Source organism: Schistocerca serialis, chromosome 4 (genome assembly GCF_023864345.2).
Source record: "Schistocerca serialis cubense isolate TAMUIC-IGC-003099 chromosome 4, iqSchSeri2.2, whole genome shotgun sequence".
Classification (NCBI taxonomy): Eukaryota; Metazoa; Arthropoda; class Insecta; order Orthoptera; family Acrididae; genus Schistocerca; species Schistocerca serialis.
Genome location: NC_064641.1, coordinates 106,757,704 through 106,784,128, shown reverse-complemented (window position 1 = coordinate 106,784,128; position 26,425 = coordinate 106,757,704). Strand labels below are relative to the sequence as shown.

Here is a 26,425-nt window from a genome sequence, read left to right as displayed (position 1 = left end):
CCTAAAGCCTTTGGTACATTTTGCTGCTGGTAGATTTTTGTGTCTGCTCTGTGTTTTGTTGCTTAAATAGCATATTTTCTTTGCAACTTAAGTTTTATTTTGCTGAATTTATGTTTTATTGCTGCAGTATTATTTTGCATAAGTGGACTAAAGCAAAATTCTTTGTTGTAGTGTCACTTTTACCTGTGAAAATTACAAAAATTTAACTGAAAACTAAAAGAATGCAAATTCCTAGAATTCTAAAAAATTCCCACATTTGTCACAGATTTCCCAGTTGTCCTGGGGCATATATACCCAGTTAATTAGCATAATTTCTAGTAAACATGGTTTTAAACAAAACTAAATCTATTTTGTACAATGGGGAATCTGGGGTGGAATAATGACAATATAATGGAAAGGACAGATTGCTATTCAACACATAGAGGATATGCTGACTTGCGGATAGGTACACTAAAAATACCACTATACATCTGAGCTTTCAGCCACAAAGCACGCATACATTCACAAAAGTACAAGTTACACACACACAACTTCTGTCTGTGGCAGCTGAGGCTGCAATGTGGTGAGGTTAAGTTGGACGCTGGGCCAGCAATTGGGAGGGGTAGCACTGGGCCAGGAATGGGGAGGGGTAGCATGGTAGGGGTGGGGATAGGTGAAGTGCTGCTTTTGGGAGTGTGCAAGGATGTGGTGGGGACAGGGCAGGTATGTTGGGTGCAGATGGGAGGTTTGGACGGCATGAATAGAAGGGAAACAGTAAAGGAGAGAAGTAGACGAAGGGGGAAAGACTGGTGGTTGCACTGGTGGAACAGAAGGCTTTGTAGTGCTGCTGGAGTGGGAGTAGGGAAGGGAAGATATAAATAATGGACAGGGACTAGCAAAGGTTGCAGTGGGGCTATGGGAATGTAGGATATATTTCAGGAAGGGTTCATACCAGCACAGTTCAGAAAAGCTGGTGTTAGTAGGAAAGATACAGATGGCGAATGCTGTGAAGCAGTTACTGAAGTGAAGCACATTTTGTTGGGCTGCATCTTCAGCAACTGGGTGGTCCATCCATCTCTTGGCCTCAGTCTGTTGGCCATTTATGCGGACAGGCAGTTTGTTGGTTTTCATACCCACACAGAAAGCACCTGTGTGACTGCAGCTTAGATAGTCACATGACTGCTTTCACAAGTGGTCCTGCCTTTAATAGTACAGGAGATGCCTGTTACCAAACAGGAGTAGGTGGTGGTGGGAGGTTGTATTGGAGAAGTCTTGCATCTAGATCAACTGCTGTGATATGAGCCATTAGGTATCGGGAGCAGGGGGGAAGTAGGGGATCACAAGCATATTGCATAGCTTCAGTAGGTGGCAGAACACTACTGTGGGAGAGGAGAAATATAGCGGGTGGGATATTCCCCACTTCGTGGCATGGCAACAGGTAGTCGAAACCCTGGAGGAGAATGTGATTGTTACTCCAGTTCTGGGCGGTACTGAGTCACAAGGGAGTGATCCTTTGTGGCTCACCATTGGGATTCTGGGAAGTGTTGGGTGACTGGAGAAATGAGGCATGTGAGATCTGTTTCTGTACCAGGTCAGATTGGCAATTTCAGTCTGTGAAGGACTCAGTAAACCCCTTTTGTATATTTGGCAACGGAGTGCTCGTCACTATAGATGCAATGGCCATGGATGGCTAAGCTATATGGAAGATTGGAAGATACATCTTGGTATGGAATGGATGGTAGCTGTTGAAGTGGACATATTGCTGGTGTTTCATAGGTTTTACATGGATAGAGATACTGATGTTGCCATCTTTGAGGTGGAGGTCAACATTGAGGAGTGTGGCTTGTTGGGTTAAGGAGGACTAGGTTAAAGGGATGGGGAAGAAAGTGTTCAGGGTCAGGAGGAATGTGGACAGAGTGCCACCATCCTCAGTCCAGATCATAAAGATGTTATTAATGAATCTGAACCAGGTGAGGAGTTTGAGATTCTGAGTGGTTAGGAAGGATTCCTCTAGATGGCCCATGAATAGGGTGGCATAGGATGGTGTCATGTGGTGCCATGGACTTTTCATGATGATCAGGAAGGACGTAGTAAGTTTGGAGTCAGTTGGCACTGGGAAATGTAGTGTTCAATAGTGCCAAAGCCAGGGGCATAAGGGTTGTTAGTGTACAGCGAGATTGGCGTCAATAGTGATGAGCAGAGCATGGCATCAATAGTGGTAAGCAGAGCACTGTGTGGTAAAGGAACAGGAACTGTGGAGAGTTGATAGAGAAAATGGGTGGTGTCTTCCATATAAGAAGGTAGATTACAGGCTGAAGACATTGGTTCATGAAAGCAGAGAGTCTCTCAGTGGAGCACAGTAACCAGCCACAATGGGGCATCCTGGGTGGTTGGATTTATGGACTTTAGGAAGCACGTAGAAGACAGGAGTGCAGGGAGTGGTAGGGGTGAGGAGAGGGAGAGGGAGAAAGAGAGACTCAAGGGAGAGGTTCTGGACCAGGCCTAAGCTTTATTTGAGGAGAGACTGGAGATCCTGTTGGATTTCTGTTCTGGAATGGGGTCACTTGGGCAGGGTTTGTAGGTGGATGAAACTGACAGTTTGCGGGTGAGAAAATCTGACAGCTGGTAGAGTCCTCCTGCCAGACAACCTCTGCAGTTCAGAACCACAGTGGTGGAACCTTTGTTTGGCAGGTAGGACTATAAGGTCGAGATAAGATTATAGGTGGTGAATTACAGTTCTTTCTGAGGATGGAAAGTTGGAAAAGATGATGAGGCAGCATCTGAGGTCAAGAAATTCTGGAATGTTAACAGAGGGTGATTTGGAGACAGTGGGGATGGATCATGTTTCGATGGAGGAGTGAACTGAGTGAGGAAGGATTCAGCATTGGCTTTGAATTGAGTCTGATTGGTAACATTTGTGGTGAAAAAGTGTTTCCACTGCAGGGACCAGGAGAAGGAGAGAAGATCCTTAACAATTCCAGCATGATTGAATTTGAGAGTAACATAAAAGGTAAGACCTTTGGGAAGGAGTGATACTTATATGAGACTATGGATTTTGGAAGAAAGATTCATGATTCTGCTTCAGGTCTGTTTAGGATCGATTCTGCATGATGGTGGGAGGGAGTTTCTGAGGGTGTTGTAAATGGAGTAAGACTGCGAGGCAAATTTTGTTGGCTATGAGGAGATGTGTGGGAGATTTGGCAGCTGTTGTAGAGGCAGTGAATAGCGGTACTCCAAGGCAGGAGTAGGAATTGAACAGGTTGGAGAGTTTTTTGAGGTTGCATTATGCATGTTGCTGGAGGGAACCAGCTGAATCTTTGTAATATCCCTGACCATTCCTGCTCCAACCCCTGCTCCTGACACATTGCCTGATGGCTCATATCCCAGTAGCAGACCTTTAAATGTAACAGACCTGTTTGGAAAGCATATTGAACAGATCAGTACCACAGCTCTCAGCTGACTGACGGCAAGTCATTGCCCAGATTAACAAGATAATTATAATGTCAGAACCCATAATCTCTGCCTTGTGAATGATGTAATATGTAAATGATTATGAAATACCAATGTATCAAACTTACATTATTTTGGTCAATTTGTAGGAACATCTGAAATTGTCATAAATTTGACATATTTTGTTTTAATTATTATATAATGAAACTGTGTCATACCATTCTGTGGGTTTTCATTTTGTCAGCCAAAAACATAAAGTAATGTTTGGGAGAACATGGAAACTACCATTATCCATATTTGTTACTAATGCATGTAACAAAACTTGCTAATATTCAAATAATTATGACATTTTGCAAAATAATGAAACCCAATACATGTAAACAAACTTCCAAAACATACTTTCTGTGTAAAAGAGAGAATTACTGTAAATCCAGGCCAAAAGTTCTTATAAATGTATATCAAAAACATGGTAGGAACACTGTGCTTAATTTTGTTACTGTGTAATTAAAGAAATTGCTAAGATCATAGTTCATTCTGCATATTTGATGTAAATTCAAGCGACAACATTGTTTTCTGGATGATTTATTTGTAAGAAACAAGTAATGGTGATTGTAACATTTCTGTCTGTATGCCAAATTAACTTGATGAGAATTTTTTTAATTTTAAGTTGGAGAGCTCATGGTTCACTTTTGATCAGATATGTCACTCTGACTAGTAAAATGTTGTAAAATGTATATTGCTATATCCTTTATGTCATTTACTTAACATGATAAATGGATGTACATCCAAATCCTGTTCTTATGAAGAATTTCAGGACATGAAATGACAAGAAGTTAAGTATCTGATGTACACTGCTCAACAGAACTGTATATATTTCATTGAGTGTTCATTTTCAACAAGCTTATCTTTTTAACTGTCAGGAAATAAAATACCTTTCATGTTAATTTATGGTGGACAGGGGAGAAAGGAAAGCAAAGAGGAGGAACTGATGATATCAGCCACATCAGGACTTAATGCAGAATCAGAAGCGACGAGTGGATATGTGTGCTGGATCAGAATTCGAATCTGTGACCTCCTGCTTACTAGGCACTTACATTAACTATTGTCAGCCAAAAACATAAACTAATGTTTGGGAGAACATGGAAACTACCAGTGTATAGACTATCTCAGCATTCTCACCTAGCACCAGCTACCTGCAGTCCCTGTCCATGTCTTCCAAGGTTGCCAGTTTCAGTTTCCTACAGGAAGCCGAACGATACTGTGCATCAGCACAAAAGACTGTGCATTCATTGACCATTAAGGCAAATCAATTATATGAATGCATGGTATCTGTTCTGAGACATCATCAGTACTTCTGTCCAAATCAAATGTACCAACCACCAACAATACCTATACTTCAACAGTTTCCACCCATTCCATACTGAGGAATCCCTTCTGTACATTTTTCAAATGTCTGCTTGTGTCTGTGTATGTGCGGTTGGATATGGGTGTGTGTGCGAGTGTATGCCTGCCCTTTTTTCCCCCTAAGGTAAGTCTTTCCACTCCCAGGATTGGAATGACTCCTTACCCTCTCCCTTAAAACCCACATCCTTTCGTCTTTCCCTCTCCTTCCCTCTTTCCTGATGAAGCAACCGTTGGTTGCGAAAGCTTGAATTTTGTGTGTATGTTTGTGTGTCTATCATTAAGGGAGAGGGTAAGGAGTCATTCCAATCCCGGGAGCGGAAAGACTTACCTTAGGGGGAAAAAAAGGACAGGTATACACTCGCACACACACACATATCCATCCACACATATACAGACACAAGCAGACATATTTAAATGCAAAGAGTTTGGGCAGAGATGTCAGTCGAGGCGGAAGTGCAGAGGCAAAGATGTTGTTGAATGACAGGTGAGGTATGAGTGGCGGCAACTTGAAATTAGCGGAGATTGAGGCCTGATGGATAACGGGAAGAAAGGATATATCGAAGGGCAAGTTCCCATCTCCAGAGTTCGGATAGGTTGGTGTTAGTGGGAAGTATCCAGATAACCCGGACAGTGTAACACTATGCCAAGATATGCTGGCCATGCCCCAAGGCATGTTTAGCCACAGGGTGATCCTCATTACCAACAAACACTGTCTGCCTGTGTCCATTCACCCGAATGGACAGTTTGTTGCTGGTCATTCCCACATAGAAAGCTCCACAGTGTAGGCAGGTCAGTTGGTAAATCACGTGGGTGCTTTCACACGTGGCTCTGCCTTTGATCGTGTACACCTTCCGGGTTACAGGACTGGAGTAGGTGATAGTGGGAGGGTGCATGGGACAGGTTTTACACCGGGGGCAGTTACAAGGGTAGGAGCCAGAGGGTAGGGAAGGTGGTATGGGGATTTCATAGGGATGAACCAAGAGGTTACTAAGGTTACGTGGACGGCGGAAAGACACTCTTGGTGGAGTGGGGAGGATTTCATGTAGGGGGCAGGATTTGAGGAAGTCATATCACTACTGGAGAGCCACATTCAAAGTCTGATCCAGTCCCAGGAAGTATCCTGTCACAAGTGGGGCACTTTTGGGGTTCTTCTGTGAGAGGTTCTGGGTTTGAGGGGATGAGGAAGTGGCTCTGGTTATTTGCTTCTGTACCAGGTCGGGAGGGTAGTTGCGGGATGTGAAAGCTGTTTTCAGGTTGCTGGTGTAATGGTTCAGGGATTCAGGACTGGAGCAGATTCGTTTGCCACGAAGGCCTTGGCTGTAGGGGAGGGACCGTTTGATGTGGAATGGGTGGCAGCTGTCATAATGGAGGTACTGTTGCTTGTTGGTGGGTTTGATGTGGACGGATGTGTCTGTTCAATGGCCACCTTCACACATCCATCCACATAAAAACCACCAACAAGCAACAGTACCTCCGTTATGACAGCTGCCACCCATTCCATATCAAACGGTCCCTTCCCTACAGCCTAGGCCTTCATGGCAAACGAATCTGCTCCAGTCCTGAATCCCTGAACCATTACACCAACAACCTGAAAACAGCTTTTCCATCCCGCAACTACCCTCCCGACCTGGTACAGAAGCAAATAACCAGAGCCACTTCCTCATCCCCTCAAACCCAGAACCTCTCACAGAAGAACCCCAAAAGTGCCCCACTTGTGACAGGATACTTCCCGGGACTGGATCAGACTCTGAATGTGGCTCTCCAGCAGGGATACGACTTCCTCAAATCCTGCCCCGAAATGAGATCCATCCTTCATGAAATCCTCCCCACTCCACTAAGAGTGTCTTTCCGCCGTCCACGTAACCTCTTGGTTCATCCCTATGAAATTCCCAAACCACCTTCCCTACCCTCTGTCTCCTACCCTTGTAACTGCCCCCGGTGTAAAACCTGTCCCATGCACCCTCCCACCATCACCTACTCCAGTCCTGTAACCCGGAAGGTGTACACGATCAAAGGCAGAGCCATGTGTGAAAGCACCCATGTGATTTACCGACTGACCTGCCTACACTGTGAAGCTTTCTATGTGGGAATGACCAGCAACAAACTGTCCATTCGCTTGAATGCACACAGGCAGACAGTGTTTGTTGGTAATGACGATCACCCTGTGGCTAAACATGCCTTGGTGCACGGCCAGCACATCCTGGCACAGTGTTACACCGTCCGGGTTATCTGGATACTTCCCACTAACACCAACCTATCCGAACTCCGGAGATGGGAACTTGCCCTTCAGTATATCTTCTCTTCTCATTATCCGCCAGGCCTCAATCTGTGCTAATTTCAAGTTGCCGCCACTCATACCTCACCTGTCATTCATCAACATCTTTGCCTCTGCACTTCCGCCTCGACTGACATCTGAGCCCAAACTCTTTGCCTTTAAATATGTCTGCTAGTGTCTGTATATGTGTGGATGGATATGTGTGTGTGTGCGAGTGTATACGTGTCCATTTTTTCCCCTAAGGTAAGTCTTTCCGCTCCCGGGTTTGGAAACCCACATCCTTTCGTCTTTCCCTCTCCTTAAGTCACATCATCTTTGTTTTTTATATATATATATATATATATATATATATATATATATATATATATATATATATATATATATATATATAAAAAATAGAGGGAAACATTTCACGTGGGAAAAAATATATATAAAAACAAAGATGATGTGACTTACCGAACGAAAGCGCTGGCAGGTCGATAGACACACAAACAAACACAAACATACACACAAAATTCTAGCTTTCGCAACCAACGGTTGCCTCATCAGGAAAGAGGGAAGGAGAGGGAAAGACGAAAGGATGTGGGTTTTAAGGGAGAGGGTAAGGAGTCATTCCAATCCCGGGAGCGGAAAGACTTACCTTGGGGGGAAAAAAGAACAGGTATACACTCGCACACACACACATATCCATCCACACATACAGACACAAGCAGACATATTTAAAGACAAAGAGTTTGGGCAGAGATGTCAGTCGAGGCGGACATGTAGAGGCAAAGAAGTTGTTGAAAGACAGGTGAGGTATGAGTGGCGGCAACTTGAAATTAGCGGAGATTGAGGCCTGGCGGATAACAAGAGGAGAGGATATACTGAAGGGCAAGTTCCCATCTCCGGAGTTCGGATAGGTTGGTGTTGGTGGGAAGTATCCAGATAACCCGGACGGTGTAACACTGTGCCAAGATGTGCTGGCTGTGCACCAAGGCATGTTTAGCCACAGGGTGATCCTCATTACCAACAAACACTGTCTGCCTGTGTCCATTCATGCAAATGGACAGTTTGTTGCTGGTCATTCCCACATAGAATGCATCACAGTGTAGGCAGGTCAGTTGGTAAATCACGTGGGTGCTTTCACACGTGGCTCTGCCTTTGATCGTGTACACCTTCCGGGTTACAGGACTGGAGTAGGTGGTGGTGGGAGGGTGCATGGGACAGGTTTTGCACCGGGGGAGGTTACAAGGATAGGAGCCAGAGGGTAGGGAAGGTGGTTTGGGGATTTCATAGGGATGAACTAACAGGTTACAAAGGTTAGGTGGACAGCGGAAAGACACTCTTGGCGGAGTGGGGAGGATTTCATGAAGGATGATTCTCATTTCAGGGCAGGATTTGAGGAAGTCGTATCCCTGCTGGAGAGCCACATTCAGAGTCTGGTCCAGTCCCGGAAAGTATCCTGTCACAAGTGGGGCACTTTTGTGGTTCTTCTGTGGGGGATTCTGGGTTTGAGGGGATGAGGAAGTGGCTCTGGTTATTTGCTTCTGTACCAGGTCGGGAGGGTAGTTGCGGGATGCGAAAGCTGTTGTCAGATTGTAGGTGTAATGGTTCAGGGATTCCGGACTGGAGCAGATTCGTTTGCCACGAAGACCTAGGCTGTAGGGAAGGGACCGTTTGATGTGGAATGGGTGGCAGCTGTCATAATGGAGGTACTGTTGCTTGTTGGTGGGTTTGATGTGGACGGACGTGTGAAGTTGGCCATTGGACAGGTGGAGGTCAATGTCAAGGAAAGTGGCATGGGATTTGGAGTAGGACCAGGTGAATCTGATGGAAGCAAAGGAGTTGAGGTTGGAGAGGAAATTCTGGAGTTCTTCTTCACTGTGAGTCCAGATCATGAAGATGTCATCAATAAATCTGTACCAAACTATGGGTTGGCAGACCTGGGTAACCAAGAAGGCTTCCTCTAAGCGACCCACGAATAGGTTGGCGTACGAGGGGGCCATCCTGGTACCCATGGCTGTTCGCTTTAATTGTTGGTATGTCTGGCCTTCAAAAGTGAAGAAGTTGTGGGTCAGGATGAAGCTGGCTAAAGTAATGAGGAATGAGGTTTTAGGTAGGGTGGCAGGTGATCGGCGTGAAAGGAAATGCTCCATCGCAGCGAGGCCCTGGACGTGCGGAATATTTGTGTATAAGGAAGTGGCATCAATGGTTACAAGGATGGTTTCCGGGGGTAACAGATTGGGTAAGGATTCCAGCCGTTCGAGGAAGTGGTTGGTGTCTTAGATGAAGGATGGGAGACTGCATGTAATGGGTTGAAGGTGTTGATCTACGTAGGCAGAGACACGTTCTGTGGGGGCTTGGTAACCAGCTACAATGGGGCGGCCGGGATGATTGGGTTTGTGGATTTTAGGAAGAAGGTAGAAGGTAGGGGTATGGGGTGTCGGTGGGGTCAGGAGGTTGATGGAGTCAGGTGAATGGTTTTGCAGGGGGCCTAAGGTTCTGAGGATTCCTTGAAGCTCCGCCTGGACATCGGGAATGGGGTTACCTTGGCAAACTTTGTATGTGGTGTTGTCTGAAAGCTGACGCAGTCCCTCAGCCACATACTCCCGACGATCAAGTACCACGGTCATGGAACCCTTGTCCGCCGGAAGAATGATGATGGATCGGTCAGTCTTCAGATCATGGATAGCCTGGGCTTCACCAGTGGTGATGTTGGGTGTAGGATTAAGGTTTTTTTAAGAAGGATTGAGATGCAAGGCTGGAAGTCAGAAATTTCTGGAAGGTTCGGAGAGGGTGATTTTGAGGAAGAGGAGGTGGGTCCCGCTGTGACGGAGGACGGAACTGTTCCAGGCAGGGTTCAATTTGGATGGTGTCTTGGGGAGTTGGATCATTAGGAGTAGGATTAGGATCATTTTTCTTCGTGCCAAAGTGATATTTCCAGCAGAGAGTACGAGTGTAGGACAGTAAATCTTTGACGAGGGCTGTTTGGTTGAATCTGGGAGTGGGGCTGAAGGTGAGGCCTTTGGATAGGACAGAGGTTTCGGATTGGGAGAGAGGTTTGGAGGAAAGGTTAACTACTGAATTAGGTTGTTGTGGTTCCAGATTGTGTTGATCGGAATTTTGAGGTTTTGGAGGGAGTGGAGCTGGAAGTGGGAGATTGAGTAGATGGGAGAGACTGGGTTTGTGTGCAATGAGAGGAGGTAGAGGTTTGCTGGAAAGGTTGTGAAGGGTGAGTGAGTTGCCATTCCGGAGGTGGGAAACCAGGAGATTGGATAGTTTTTTGAGGTGGAGAGTGGCATGCTGTTCTAATTTACGGTTGGCCTGTAGGAGGATGCTCTGAACAGCCGGTGTGGATGTGGGAGAGGAAAGATTAAGGACTTTTATTAAGGATAGGAGTTGACGGGTGTGTTCATTGGCTGAGTTGATGTGTAGGTGAAGGATTAGGTGGGTGAGGCAATGGATTGTTCAGTTTGGAACTGGTATAGGGACTGATGGAAGGAAGGGTTACAGCCAGAGATGGGAACTTTAAGTGTGAGGCCTTTGGGGGTAATGCCAAATGTCAGACAAGCCTGAGAAAATAGAATATGGGAGCGTAATCTGGCTAGGGTGGAAGCATGTTTGCGGAGGGAATGTAAATAAAACTTAATGGGGTCGTTGTGGGGGTGTTGTGAGGGTGACATGATATCAGAAGGTGAAAAGTGTAACATGAGGTGAAATGAAAATGAAAATAAAAATATATGGGAAGAGATAAAGGTGAACTGGAAAGGAACTGGAGATCTGGAATGAAAAAAAGCGAAAAGGTGTTGGTTACAGCTGGGATATGTTGGACTTGGGTTGGTAGACAACGATGTGCACAAAGGTTAGGTGGTTGTGTTGCCGCCAAAACACGTTAAAGGACGGAGAAATTCGGGAAAATTTCGAAAAAACTGCGTGTAGTATATTAAAAGGAGTGGTTTTGTGGTGGCAGATTATGAAAATGAGGTTATCAATTGTCTGACGAGAAAATAATGACGTTAAAACCTGTGGGAAGCGGCTAATAATTATAAGTGATATGGGAAAAACGGAAATGGAAATAAAGCGAAAGTTATTAGAACTGGCCGAAATGGTTGTTTAAAAGGTGAAAGGAACTTTTTGTGAACTAGAAACGGTGGATTTTATAGCGGCGGTAATGCTAAAAGCGGCAAAAAAAAAAATTGTTGGTTATGGTTTGGAAGTGGGTTACGTATTATTGAGTGTATATAGGCGGCATAAAATAGTATAGCAGATTACGGTAAACAGGAGAAGGTGAATACAAAGTGAAACTACTGGCAAAAACAGAAAGACGAAAATAAGATGACAGAAGAGATTTCGAAATGCAACAGTGACAATAACAAACGTAATTGTTGGATTCAAATTAATGATATCAATATAATAGAGGGAAACATTTCACGTGGGAAAAAATATATATAAACACAAAGATGAGGTGACTTACCGAACGAAAGCGCTGGCAGGTCGATAGACACACAAACAAAATCAAACATACACACAAAATTCTAGCTTTCGCAACCAACGGTTGCCTCATCAGGAAAGAGGGAAGGAGAGGGAAAGACGAAAGGATGTGGGTTTTAAGGGAGAGGGTAAGGAGTCATTCCAATCCCGGGAGCGGAAAGACTTACCTTGGGGGGAAAAAAGGACAGGTATACACTCGCACACACACACATATCCATCCACACATACAGACACAAGCAGACATATTTAAAGGCAAAGAGTTTGGGCAGAGATGTCAGTCGAGGCGGAAGTGTAGAGGCAAAGAAGTTGTCGAAAGACAGGTGAGGTATGAGTGGCGGCAACTTGAAATTAGCGGAGATTGAGGCCTGGCGGATAACGAGAAGAGAGGATATACTGAAGGGCAAGTTCCCATCTCCGGAGTTCGGATAGGTTGGTGTTGGTGGGAAGTATCCAGATAACCCGGACGGTGTAACACTGTGCCAAGATGTGCTGGCTGTGCACCAAGGCATGTTTAGCCACAGGGTGATCCTCATTACCAACAAACACTGTCTGCCTGTGTCCATTCATGCGAATGGACAGTTTGTTGCTGGTCATTCCCACATAGAATCGCATCCCGCAACTACCCTCCCGACCTGGTACAGAAGCAAATAACCAGAACCACTTCCTCATGCCCTCAAACCCAGAATCCCCCACAGAAGAACCACAAAAGTGCCCCACTTGTTACAGGATACTTTCCGGGACTGGACCAGACTCTGAATGTGGCTCTCCAGCAGGGATACGACTTCCTCAAATCCTGCCCTGAAATGAGATCCATCCTTCATGAAATCCTCCCCACTCCGCCAAGAGTGTCTTTCCGCCATCCACCTAACCTTCGTAACCTGTTAGTTCATCCCTATGAAATCCCCAAACCACCTTCCCTACCCTCTGGCTCCTATCCTTGTAACCGCCCCCGGTGCAAAACCTGTCCCATGCACCCTCCCACCACCACCTACTCCAGTCCTGTAACCCGGAAGGTGTACACGATCAAAGGCAGAGCCACGTATGAAAGCACCCACGTGATTTACCAACTGACCTGCCTACACTGTGATGCATTCTATGTGGGAATGACCAGCAACAAACTGTCCATTTGCATGAATGGACACAGGCAGACAGTGTTTGTTGGTAATGAGGATCACCCTGTGGCTAAACATGCCTTGGTGCACAGCCAGCACATCTTGGCACAGTGTTACACCGTCCGGGTTATCTGGATACTTCCCTCCAACACCAACCTATCCGAACTCCGGAGATGGGAACTTGCCCTTCAGTATATCCTCTCCTCTCGTTATCCGCCAGGCCTCAATCTCCGCTAATTTCAAGTTGCCGCCACTCATACCTCACCTGTCTTTCAACAACTTCTTTGCCTCTACACTTCCGCCTCGACTGACATCTCTGCCCAAACTCTTTGTCTTTAAATATGTCTGCTTGTGTCTGTATGTGTGGATGGATATGTGTGTGTGTGCGAGTGTATACCTGTCCTTTTTTCCCCCCAAGGTAAGTCTTTCCGCTCCCGGGATTGGAATGACTCCTTACATCTACATCTACATCTATATTCCGCGAGCCACCTTACGGTGTGTGGCGGAGGGTACTTATTGTACCACTATCTGATGCCCCCTTCCCTGTTCCATTCACGAATTGTGCATGGGAAGAACGACTGCTTGTAAGTCTCCGTATTTGCTCTAATTTCTCGGATCTTTTCGTTGTGATCATTACGCGAGATATATGTGGGCGGTAGTAATATGTTGCCCATCTCTTCCCGGAATGTGCTCTCTCGTAATTTCGATAATAAACCTCTCCATATTGCGTAATGCCTTTCTTGAAGTGTCTGCCACTGGAGCTTGTTCAGCATTTCCGTAACGCTCTCGCGCTGACTAAATGTCCCCATGACAAATCGCGCTGCTTTTCGCTGGATCATGTCTATCTCTTCTATTAATCCAACCTGGTAAGGGTCCCATACTGATGAGCAATACTCAAGAATCGGACGAACAAGCGTTTTGTAAGCTACTTCTTTCATCGATGAGTCACATTTTCTTAGAATTCTTCCTATGAATCTCAACCTGGCGCCTGCTTGTCCCACTATTTGTTTTATGTGATCATTCCACTTCAGATCGCTCCGGATAGTAACTCCTAAGTATTTTACGGTCGTTACCGCTTCCAATGATTTACCACCTATGGCATAATCATACTGGAATGGATTTCTGCCCCTATGTATGCGCATTATATTACATTTATCTACGTTTAGGGAAAGCTGCCAGCTGTCGCACCATGCATTAATCCTCTGCAGGTCCTCCTGGAGTACGTACGAGTCTTCTGATGTTGCTACTTTCTTGTAGACAACCGTGTCATCTGCAAATAGCCTCACAGAGCTACCGATGTTGTCAACTAAGTCATTTATGTATATTGTAAACAATAAAGGTCCTATCACGCTTCCCTGCGGTACTCCCGAAATTACCTCTATATCTGCAGATTTTGAACCGTTAAGAATGACATGTTGTGTTCTTTCTTCTAGGAAATCCTGAATCCAATCACAAACCTGGTCCAATATTCCGTAAGCTCGTATTTTTTTCACTAAACGTAAGTGCGGAACCGTATCAAATGCCTTCCTGAAGTCCAGGAATACGGCATCAATCTGCTCGCCAGTGCCTACGGCACTGTGAATTTCTTGGGCAAATAGGGCGAGCTGAGTTTCACATGATCTCTGTTTGCGGAATCCATGTTGGTTATGATGAAGGAGATTTGTATTATCTAAGAACGTCATAATACGAGAACACAAAACATGTTCCATTATTCTACAACAGATTGACGTAAGTGAAATAGGCCTATAATTATTCGCATCTGATTTATGACCCTTCTTGAAAATGGGAACAACCTGCACTTTCTTCCAGTCGCTAGGTACTTTACGTTCTTCCAGCGATCTACGATAAATTGCTGATAGAAAGGGGGCAAGTTCTTTAGCATAATCACTGTAGAATCTTAAGGGTATCTCGTCTGGTCCGGATGCTTTTCCGCTACTAAGTGATAGCAGTTGTTTTTCAATTCCGATATAGTTTATTTCAATATTTTCCATTTTGGCGTCCGTGCGACGGCTGAAGTCAGGGACCGTGTTACGATTTTCCGCAGTGAAACAGTTTCGGAACACTGAATTCAGTATTTCTGCCTTTCTTCGGTCGTCCTCTGTTTTGGTGCCATCGTGGTCAACGAGTGACTGAATAGGGGATTTAGATCCGCTTAGCTTTCGAAATGTGGTGCTACAGAAGAATGCTGAAGATAAGGTGGGTAGATCACGTAACTAATGAGGAGGTATTGAATAGGATTGGGGAGAAGAGAAGGTTGTGGCACAACTTGACTAGAAGAAGGGATCGGTTGGTAGGACATGTTTTGAGGCATCAAGGGATCACAAATTTAGCATTGGAGGGCAGCGTGGAGGGTAAAAATCGTAGAGGGAGACCAAGAGATGAATACACTAAGCAGATTCAGAAGGATGTAGGTTGCAGTAGGTACTGGGAGATGAAGAAGCTTGCACAGGATAGAGTAGCATGGAGAGCTGCATCAAACCAGTCTCAGGACTGAAGACCACAACAACAACAACAACAACCGATTTTACATATGACCAAAACTTTTTAGGGTTCTTGTTTAGATTGTTTGCCAATGTTTTATGTTCGAATTCGTTGAATGCTTCTCTCATTGCTCTCTTTACGCTCTTTTTCGCTTCGTTCAGCTTTTCCTTATCAGCTATGATTCGACTACTCTTAAACCTATGATGAAGCTTTCTTTGTTTCCGTAGTACCTTTCGTACATGATTGTTATACCACGGTGGATCTTTCCCCTCGCTTTGGACCTTAGTCGGTATGAACTTATCTAAGGCGTACTGGACGATGTTTCTGAATTTTTTCCATTTTTGTTCCACATCCTCTTCCTCAGAAATGAACGTTTGATGGTGGTCACTCAGATATTCTGCGATTTGTGCCCTATCACTCTTGTTAAGCAAATATATTTTCCTTCCTTTCTTGGCATTCCTTATTACACTTGTAGTCATTGATGCAACCACTGACTTATGATCACTGATACCCTCTTCTACATTCACGGAGTCGAAAAGTTCCGGTCTATTTGTTGCTATGAGGTCTAAAACGTTAGCTTCACGAGTTGGTTCTCTAACTATCTGATCGAAGTAATTCTCGGACAAGGCAGTCAGGATAATGTCACAAGAGTCTCTGTCCCTGGCTCCAGTTCTGATTGTGTGACTATCCCATTCTATACCTGGTAGATTGAAGTCTCCCCCTATTACAATAGTATGATCACGAAACTTCTTCACGACGTTCTGCAGGTTCTCTCTGAGGCGTTCAACTACTACGGTTGCTGATGCAGGTGGTCTATAGAAGCATCCGACTATCATATCTGACCCACCTATGATACTTAACTTAACCCAGATTATTTCACATTCGTATTCGCTAATAACTTCACTGGATATTATTGAATTTTTTACTGCTATAAATACTCCTCCACCATTGGCGTTTATCCTATCCTTGCGGTATATATTCCATTCTGTGTCTAGGATTTCGTTACTGTTCACTTCCGGTTTTAACCAACTTTCCGTTCCTAATACTATATGCGCACTATTTCCTTCAATAAGAGATACTAATTCAGGAACCTTGCCCTGGATACTCCTGCAGTTTACCAATATTACGTTAACTTTTCCTGTTTTTGGTCTCTGAGGACGGACGTTCTTTATCAACGATGATAATGTCCTCTCTGGTAAGCCGTCAGGTGTTTTATCGTTTCGCCCAAGGGGGGGTCCCTCTAACCTAAAAACCCCCGTGTGCACGCCACACGTACTCTGCTACCCTAGTAGCTGCTTCCGGTGTGTAGTGCACGCCTGACCTGTCTAGGGGGGCCCTACAGTTCTCCACCCAATAACGGAGGTCGATGAATTTGCAACCATTATAGTCGCAGAGTCGTCTGAGCCTCTGGTTTAGACCCTCCACACGGCTCCAAACCAGAGGACCGCGATCGACTCTGGGCACTATGCTGCAGATATTAAGCTCAGCTTGCACTCCGCGTGCGATGCTGGTTGTCTTCACCAAATCAGCCAGCCGCCGGAAGGAACCAAGGATGGCCTCAGAACCCAAGCGGCAGGCGTCATTCATTCCGACATGTGCTACTATCTGCAGCCGGTCACACCCAGTGCGTTCAATAGCTGCCGGAAGGGCCTCCTCCACATTACGGACGAGACCCCCCGGCAAGCACACCGAGTGCACACTGGCATTCTTCCCTGACCTACCCGCTATTTTCCTGAGGGGCTCCATAACCCGCCTAACGTTGGAGCTCCCTATAACTAATAGGCCCGCCCTCTGTGACTGTCGGGACCTTGCCGGAGAATCGGCCACTGGCCCAACAGGCGAGGCATCCTGTGGTGGCTCGGAAACGATGTCATCACCACTAGGAAGCACCCCGTACCTGTTGGAAAGGGGTAAGGCAGCTCCCACGCAGCCAGATCCCACCTTCGCCTTTCGGCCAGGCACGCGCGAGCCCACCACTGTCCGCCATTCACCCTGGAGTGATGGCTGACCGGTAAGATGCTCACTGCCGGAAGACGCAGCGACATCAGGGGTTCCATGTGATTCCAAGGCCACCAAAGTAGGCATAGGTCTCACCACAGTTGCCCCAACGCCACTACGAGCCGACGCCTGCGCCTCGAGCTCGATGAGCCTAACAGACAAAGCCTCCACCTGCCCCCGAAGAGTGGCCAATTCTCCTTGCGTCCGCTCACAACAACCACAGTCCCTACACATGACTATGTTTACCCTACTCTATACGGTGACAAATTCCCAAGATAATCTTCTGATGAGCTACTCTGATAATCAAGAAACACTCACTGAAATACGAGACGCAAAAACTACGCTAGGTTTTCCCAGAAAAACTATGTAAAAGCTAAGCGCAGCAAATAAGTACAAAAACGCTTTATACAAACAGTACTCGCTGCTGCTGGTGCTCTCGCTCTGGCTGTCACAAGACAACTGCTGATTCAAGTGACTAGTGGCTAACGGCCGCGAAACAAACAAAAGACGGTTTTAGGGCGCTTTCTGTTCTAAACGATCAAGAAAACACTAAGAAATCTAACACGAAAACTACATAAAGTTTTATCAAGAACTGTTAGTTACTATGCAGAGCAGATAAACACAAATAGAATCCCTTCCTTAGTGGAAGGTCGTAAACAAAATGCAAAATAAACGCTTTATACAAACAGTACTCGCTGCTGCTGGTGCTCTCGCTCTGGCTGTCACAAGACAACTCTCCCTTAAAACCCACATCCTTTCGTCTTTCCGTCTCCTTCCCTCTTTCCTGATGAGGCAACCATTGGTTGCGGAAGCTAGAATTTTGTGTGTATGTTTGTGTTCGTTTGTGTGTCTATCGACCTGCCAGCGCTTTCGTTCGGTAAGTCACCTCATCTTTGTTTTTATATATATGGAAACATTCCACGTGGGAAAAATATATCTAGAAACAAAGATGATGTGACTTACCAAACGAAAGTGCTGGCAGGTCGATAGACACACAAACAAACTCAAACATACACACAAAATTCAAGCTTTCGCAACCAACGGTTGCTTCATCAGGAAAGAGGAAAGGAGAGGGAAAGACGAAAGGATGTGTGTTTAAGGGAGACGGTAAGGAGTCATTCCAATCCTGGGAGCGGAAAGACTTACCTTAGGGGGAAAAAAGGACAGGTAAACACTCACACACATACACACACACATATCCATCCGCACATATACAGACACAAGCAGACGAAGCAACCGTTGTTTGCAAAAGCTTGAATTTTGTATGTGTGTTTGTGTTTGTTTGTGTGTCTATCAACATGCCAATGCTATCGTTTGGTAAGTTACATCATCTTTGTTTTTAGATATATTTTTCCTAGTTGTGCGGTAGCATTCTCGCTTCCCACACCCAGGTTCCCGGGTTCGATTCCTGGCGGGGTCAGGGATTTTCTCTGCCTCGTGATGACTGGGTGTTGTGTGATGTCCTTAGGTTAGTTAGGTTTAAGTAGTTCTAAGTTCTAGGGGACTGATGACCATAGATGTTAAGTCCCATAGTGCTCAGTGCCATTTGAACCATTTTTTTATTTTTCCTACGTGGAATGTTTCCCTCTATTATATATATATATATATATATATATATATATAAAAAAACAAAGATGAGGTGACTTACCGAACGAAAGCGCTGGCAGGTCGATAGACACACAAACAAACACAAACATACACACAAAATTCAAGCTTTCGCAACACACTGTTGCCTCATCAGGAAAGAGGGAAGGAGAGGGGAAGACGAAAGGAAGTGGGTTTTAAGGGAGAGGGTAAGGAATCATTCCAATCCCGGGAGCGGAAAGACTTACCTTTGGGGGAAAAAAGGACAGGTATACACTCCCACACATACACACACACATATCCATCCGCACATATACAGACACAAGCAGACGAAGCAACCGTTGTTTGCAAAAGCTTGAATTTTGTATGTGTGTTTGTGTTTGTTTGTGTGTCTATCAACATGCCAATGCTATCGTTTGGTAAGTTACATCATCTTTGTTTTAAGATATATTTTTCCTAGTTGTGCGGTAGCATTCTCGCTTCCCACACCCAGGTTCCCGGGTTCGATTCCTGGCGGGGTCAGGGATTTTCTCTGCCTCGTGATGACTGGGTGTTGTGTGATGTCCTTAGGTTAGTTAGGTTTAAGTAGTTCTAAGTTCTAGGGGACTGATGACCATAGATGTTAAGTCCCATAGTGCTCAGTGCCATTTGAACCATTTTTTTATTTTTCCTACGTGGAATGTTTCCCTCTATTATATATATATATATATATATATATATATATATATATATATATATATAAAAAAAAACAAAGATGAGGTGACTTACCGAACGAAAGCGCTGGCAGGTCGATAGACACACAAACAAACACAAACATACACACAAAATTCAAGCTTTCGCAACACACTGTTGCCTCATCAGGAAAGAGGGAAGGAGAGGGGAAGACGAAAGGAAGTGGGTTTTAAGGGAGAGGGTAAGGAATCATTCCAATCCCGGGAGCGGAAAGACTTACCTTTGGGGGAAAAAAGGACAGGTATACACTCCCACACACACACATATCCATCCACACATACAGACACAAGCAGACATATATATATATATATATATATATATATATATATATATATATATATATATTACATACTTCTGCATCAGTTCAGTACAGTAATTTGTTCATTGTAAATAAGTATTAGGTAGTTGTATTACTCATTTATTACCTTATAAATAAATAAAAACTTTTTTATATTAAATTCATTGCATTAGTATTTGTAAAATGATTCTTTCATATAGCGTTCATTTAAAAAAAGATGACCATGCCACTTGGGACCTGTGAATGGTACATTAGCTTATTTGTTTGAGTTGTAAATATTTGTCATGTATTGTTGTTTTTCTGACATGTTCTACGTCCTGGAGGACCTCCTCACTACGGATCAATTGGAATGAAAGTAAATCTAATCTAATCTAATCAAGCCCTGGAGCTTTGTTCAGTTTTAATGATTTCAGGGGTTTCTCAATGCCACTGACACAACTACTTATTTCATTCATCTTTTCAGTGGTACAAGGACTGGGTTTTCCTTTGTAAAAGAACATTTGAAAACACAGTTAAGCATTTCAGCATTTGCTTTGCTATCCTCAATTTAAGTTCCTGTCTCATGCGTTAGGCACTGGAGACTAACTTTGATGCCACTGACAGCCTTTACATATGACCAGCATTTCTTTGAGTTTTGTGAAATATTATCTAACGATATACTGCTATGGTAGTAACTGAAGGCATCACACATTGCTTTCTTGGCAGCCAAATATGTTTTATTCAACATCTCTCTATCTGTAGCCCTTCACTTTGTTTTACACCTAATATTCAGTAATCTCTGTTTCTTTAGAAGTTTCTTTGCAGTGACTGTATACCATGGAGGTTCCTTCCCATTAAGAACTGTTCTGCTGAGTACACATTTATGCAGTGCATGGTCAACTATTCTTTTAAACTTGAGCCAGAGTTCCTCTACATGCTTCTGCCCTGTGCCGAAAGTTTCAAGTTCCTTGTTATAAATGGCACTACTGATTTTTTTCCATTTTATTGAACATATGTATCTTTCTGCTTGTTTTAGTTGTCCATTGGACTTTGATAATCCTGGTTCTCACAACCACGTCATGGTCACTGATATCAGTTTTGATGAAGACATCCTCAAAGAGATCAGGTCTATTTGTTGCCATTAGATTCATATATTTTCATCATGAGTGGGGCTTCTATCTATCTGTTCCAGGCACTTTTCAGAGAAGGCATTTAGTAATGTTCTGCATGATGTCTTATCATGCCCACCACTAAAAAACTGTAGTTTTCCCAATTAACTGTTGGATGATTACAGTCTCCAGTGAAGATTACAGTATTATTGGGGAGCTTACATACAGGTGAACCAAGGTTTTCTCTAAAGTTTTTGGTTACATAAGGAGATGTGTCTGTTGGACAGTAGAAGGATCCAATTATTATTTTACGCCCACCCCTAATACTGAGTCTTGTCCAGACAGTCTCACATATAGCTTTAATTTCTGTCTCAGTGGACCTTAGATTCTTGCCTACTGCAACAAAGACACCACCTCCATTTCCTGTTTGCCTGTCCTTTCGAGGTACACTCAAATTTAGTCCAAAAATCTTACTGCTATCAATTTTAGGTTTCAATCTGCTTTCTGATCCTAATATTATGTGAGCTTCATTGCTTTTCATGAATGCTTCAAACTTTGTTGTGAATGCTTCGGCAATTTACCATTACAATTGTAATACTCTCATCCGTGGGAGGCATTTCTTTCGATCTTACACTGATATTCCGGGTTTCCTACAGCTATCATTATCTTGATTGGATGGATAGTTGCTGAAGCTAAAAAGCTCTTGTGCACACCCCACACAATATCAGCTACCTGAGTAGCAGCCTCTGATGTTTAATGCAAACCCAGCCCATTTAGGAGGACCTTACAGTTCTCAACCACATGGCGCAAGTCCAGGAAGTCGGACTCTAGCCTGTCATAGCATCTATGAAGTCTCTGGTACAGTTCTTCCGCTCAACTCAGAACCAAAGGGCCACGATTAGTTCTGGGGACAATGCTGCAAATTGTGAGTGTTATGCACAAGTCTGCCAGTCTCTGGAACAACCCAAGTATGACCTCAGAGCCATATGACAGACATCATTTGTTCCAATGTGCGCCACAATCTGCAGTTGGTTGAATCCTGTTTCCTCAACGGTTGCTGGAACAGCCTCTTCATCATTTGAATGTGACCATCAGGCATACACACTGAGTGCACCTGGTGCCCTTTCCTGTCCATGCTGCTATTTACCTAAGGGGTACATCATTCGCCATACATTTGAACTACTGACGATTAATAGATTCCTACCCTTTAGCGTTTGCCTCCTCTTGACACTGTAGAAAACAGGTTTACCCAAAACACGTGAAGTGATTCCCACTGGATGTTTAATTTTCAGTGAAAGACAGCACCTCCAACTTGTTGGTTATGAGGATCTGTAGTACACCCTGAGTCCTCCCTGGTCCCTGTCCACCTTGTACAGAACACCTAGATCTACCAATGAAATGCCACTCATGGTCAAGTGGATGAGTGGTGACAGATTCTGTACTTTCTGCAGGAGAGACAGGATCCACAGGAGAGGATAGTACTTGAGGTACCTCTGGTACCAGGATAACAGGTACATGACACTCAGGAGCCCTCCCATCACAACAGTTCATAGCAGCTGCACATGAATATCAACCAACTCATCCTGTGTTTGAGAACAGGATTCACAGCGGGGTTGCAGTTTGACTGATGCAATGTATTATGGGGCAGTGAACAAAGAACTATAAATTAAACCTGATGATTATCATTTGATCTCTTGAGCTAAAAAGTTGCTAATTTCCTGTAAGAACTGGAACAAACATGCAAAATGAGATTTCTGTCAAGGCAACACAAGACCTATGGTAAAAATTACTAGTTTCCTAAAACATTCTGAGGTTAATTATAATTATTAGCAAACTCAAAAATGAAGATGATTAATGTAGATAATATATGGGGCTACTCCTCTTAATGGAAAACTGGGTGTAACACAATATGTTAGTTAGAATATCTGCTACAGTAACTAAATCACAAATGCCAACTTACTGCAAATTACTCGTAGTTTATGTAAAGGACAATGGTATCTACCGAAAATTCCCAAAAATGCACAATTATTTACATTTATATATGATTAAATACATGAGTGATATATTCTTTGGCAGAAGCTGTGAACCTCAAATGCTAATTTGCTATGGAATTACTTACATATCGGAAATACTATTACTGGTAACTTACGAAAATATAGTTTTGCAAGCATCCAGAAGTTCTCAATAATAATCTATTTCTCATGTAAATTATACAATGAAAGAAGAGAATGGTTGTTTTGAATGAGGGCAGGCCTACTGTTCTCAAAAATTTTAAAAGAGCACAATTAAGTTTAAGCCTACCTTTGACGATAACAGTACTAGCACGTGTTCGGAATTTTACAGTATATCACAATACATGCAGATATTGTTAAAATTAATGAAATATTATGCAGAAGCAATTCTGTGTACACTTCTGCACTGGCATGCCAAAGAAGGACATTGAAGGATGAATTTATCTCAGCCAAAAACGCTAAAATGTGCAGCACCAACAAAGCACATCTTCGGCCTGTTGTACACGCTCTTGCTCCAAACCTCTTTTAAACAGTGAATTGTATACCATATGTAACTACAGATATGTATGTTCAAATTATTGCTGTAATTGGTGTCTTGTTTCATTGCTTTCCAGATCCATATGTTGAAAGTTAATAATATCTGAAGCAAAAAAGTGGATTGCTTAGTGGCCATGAAAAGAAAAGCAACTGGGATATGGCCTAAACTCACAGATTTGTAAAATGTGTTTGAAGCTATAACATTTGGGATTTTAAATATTTCTTCATCACCAAATGGTATGTAATCTTCTATTTTGTGTGTATCTCTGAATAAAGGCTTGCAATCACTTTTTGTTCTCTTCTGTAATTGATTGTTATAATTTCTCATACTTTTGTATCTTTTAATTTCCCAAGCCCATTTTTTTATTTATTATTTACTGTTTTAATGAATAAGATTCAATAAAGTTTATAAAATTATATATTTCCCTACTGTCACTAATAGTTTAACATTCATATTGAATGAAATTATATTAAAGTTTTGATATCTGGACATTGCTTATGAGCAAAATAAGTTACAAATGGTTTAATCTCATGAACTTTCTTATCCATCAACAAGATCCCTCACTTTATTTGGAAAGTTAATTATAACTTATGCAGAGATGTCAAGGAGCTTACCGATTACAGTAATCATCCATGAGACAAAATATGCATTTAATCCAATCCAGACAATACACATGAAGAAAGTAAGAGAGAAAAGCTTGCGGAGTTTGGGCTTGCTGCAGTCAGGAATTGTAACTTTGAGCAGAAGTAGTGCTGGCCAGCAGAGAAGCCAATACATCTTGCCGTACCACTTGGCCCCTGCTGGTGGGTGTCGGAGGGACTGCGCTGTAAAGGAAAAAAAAAAACAAGAGTGAGGTCTGTCGACAAACAGGTTCCCAAGTTGAGGCATTGCACTGTTTTGAGGAATGAGAGTCATGAACACCTTTTATGAAAGCTGTAAGTTTATGGATTACATATTGTTTTATTCTTGTTTGTAGATCTAGAAGAGTCGACCCTGTATCTTAATCCATTATCTGGCCATTTGTTTGTGCAAAATCATGTAGAAGTTATCATTGTCATGTAAAACACCACCACTGATTATCTTTGTATGATGTGAACTTCACAAATATACCTTACCATATCATGTCAGTTGGTTGAAGATACAGCATCACTGTACTTGTGCTTCCATTTAAAATTAGCTCACAGGCATGATTCAATTTCAGAGCATTAAATTAGAAGGAAAAAAATTAATTCTTGTCCACTACTTAAATACACTACTCACATGAAAGAATGAAACATACAGTGATAAAAATGTCTCGGGTATCTCTACAGATAAAACTGACATATAAAAATAAATGAAAAATGACAAAGTTAGCCGGCCAAAATGGCGGTGCGCTTCTAGGCGCTGCAGTCTGGAACCGCGAGACCGCTATGGTTGCAGGTTCGAATCCTGCTTCGGGCATGGATGTGTGTGATGTCCTTAGGTTGGTTAGGTTTAACTAGTTCTAAGTTCTAGGGGACTAATGATCTCAGAAGTTGAGTCCCATAGTGCTCAGAGCCATTTGAACCACTCTTTTCTTTGACAAAGTTATATCCATGCACTACTCAGTAAGTGGATATTTGAGTGGATAATAACGTACTGTCATATATGCTTTTTCAATAAATGTAAGCTTAAAATCAAAGTATTTTGATATGTTAAAATAATTTAGAGCTTCAGATACAATATCATTTAATTTTTTGATGGCTGGCTTTGAGCATCCTTATCATCAGATCACTATGCAGCACAGAAGGTGCATCTGTTGTCCTCCTGTACTATGCATAGTGAACTGACTGATATGGCTGAAACTGTCTATATAAAAACATCAATGAGATTATGTCTCAATGTAAAAGTCATGTAAGAATTCCCATCCCTGCAGTTAGCAAGGGTTGTGAAGCAGCTATTGAATTTTCAAAAAGGGGGGAGGAACCGTTACATGACTTAGGGATTCTATTGCTATTAGAATCAATGGAAGTTGTTATAAAATACATAAAAAAGACACACACAAATAGCTATCGCATCCTAACTGGAGTGAACGTTCAATGACAGCAAGTGATTTTGTGATTTCTATCATAATCATCTCCATATGATAGGAATGTTGTATTACATAAAATACAATAGATGACAATTTAAGTATAAGATTTGCATTGTGTTCAGCTACTTCTCAAGGACATTTAATAGTAATTGAAAAAGCAATTATTGTGTGAAGGTAATGTTGGATGATACATATGACTGGGATGGCTGGGTGTCATGGAACATTCACTCTAGTAAGGCTGCGGTATTTATTTGTGTGTGTTTGTTGCTTGTTTTATAACAACTCCCATTGATTGTAACAGCAGTCGAATCACTAAGGTATATAATGGGTGCTCCCCCCTTTTGAAAACTCAATAGCTGATTCACAACCCATGCTAATCTGAATTACATGGATGGGAATTTTTTTTACAGTGCATCCTCTGAGTCTACAATCCTATTGGCCTTAATCTCTCTTCCTCTGATATTTTGCTCTGTCTCCTGCTGCCAATCCTCTCATCCCTTCATCATGTGCCACATGCAAGATCCTCTGCTCTCTGATGTCAAATTCCTATCTTGTACTCTTTCTGCTTCTCCTGCCCAGCTGTCAGCCACTCCTCATCTCCTTTTTCCCCTCACTCACTATTTTCTGTCCACTGTAGACCATAAACAGAGTAAGAGCCACTGTAAGCTGCACACTGAGTATATCCTGATAATGAAAGCTGGACAGTCTACAACAAAAGCAAGGTTTTGTATGTGATGCAAGTTAATGAGTGCTTCATACAATGTGGAACACATGCTTACTGGTTGCCTGCTCAGCCTATAATTGTGTGAGAGGGATGGCCCACAACCAATGCCTGTTACATTTCTTACAGCCAGAGATGGCAGCTGTCATAGTAATGAGGTGCAACATCTTTGAATCACTATCGATACCTGCCGTGGGTGGGGATACTAAATCCCTCCCCCTCGATATTGG

General features: G+C 43.2%; 1 protein-coding gene across 1 annotated transcript in view; it reads right to left on the bottom strand.

Annotated features, from left to right (window-relative positions):
- Window positions 1–26,425, bottom strand: part of LOC126474295 (sodium/potassium/calcium exchanger 5-like) — a 180,500-nt gene that overhangs the window by 20,345 nt on the left and 133,730 nt on the right. The window contains exon 9 of the mRNA XM_050101760.1: window positions 24,039–24,248. Within this exon, the coding sequence (XP_049957717.1) occupies window positions 24,039–24,248 (210 nt within the window). The remainder of the gene's footprint in view (window positions 1–24,038; window positions 24,249–26,425) is intronic.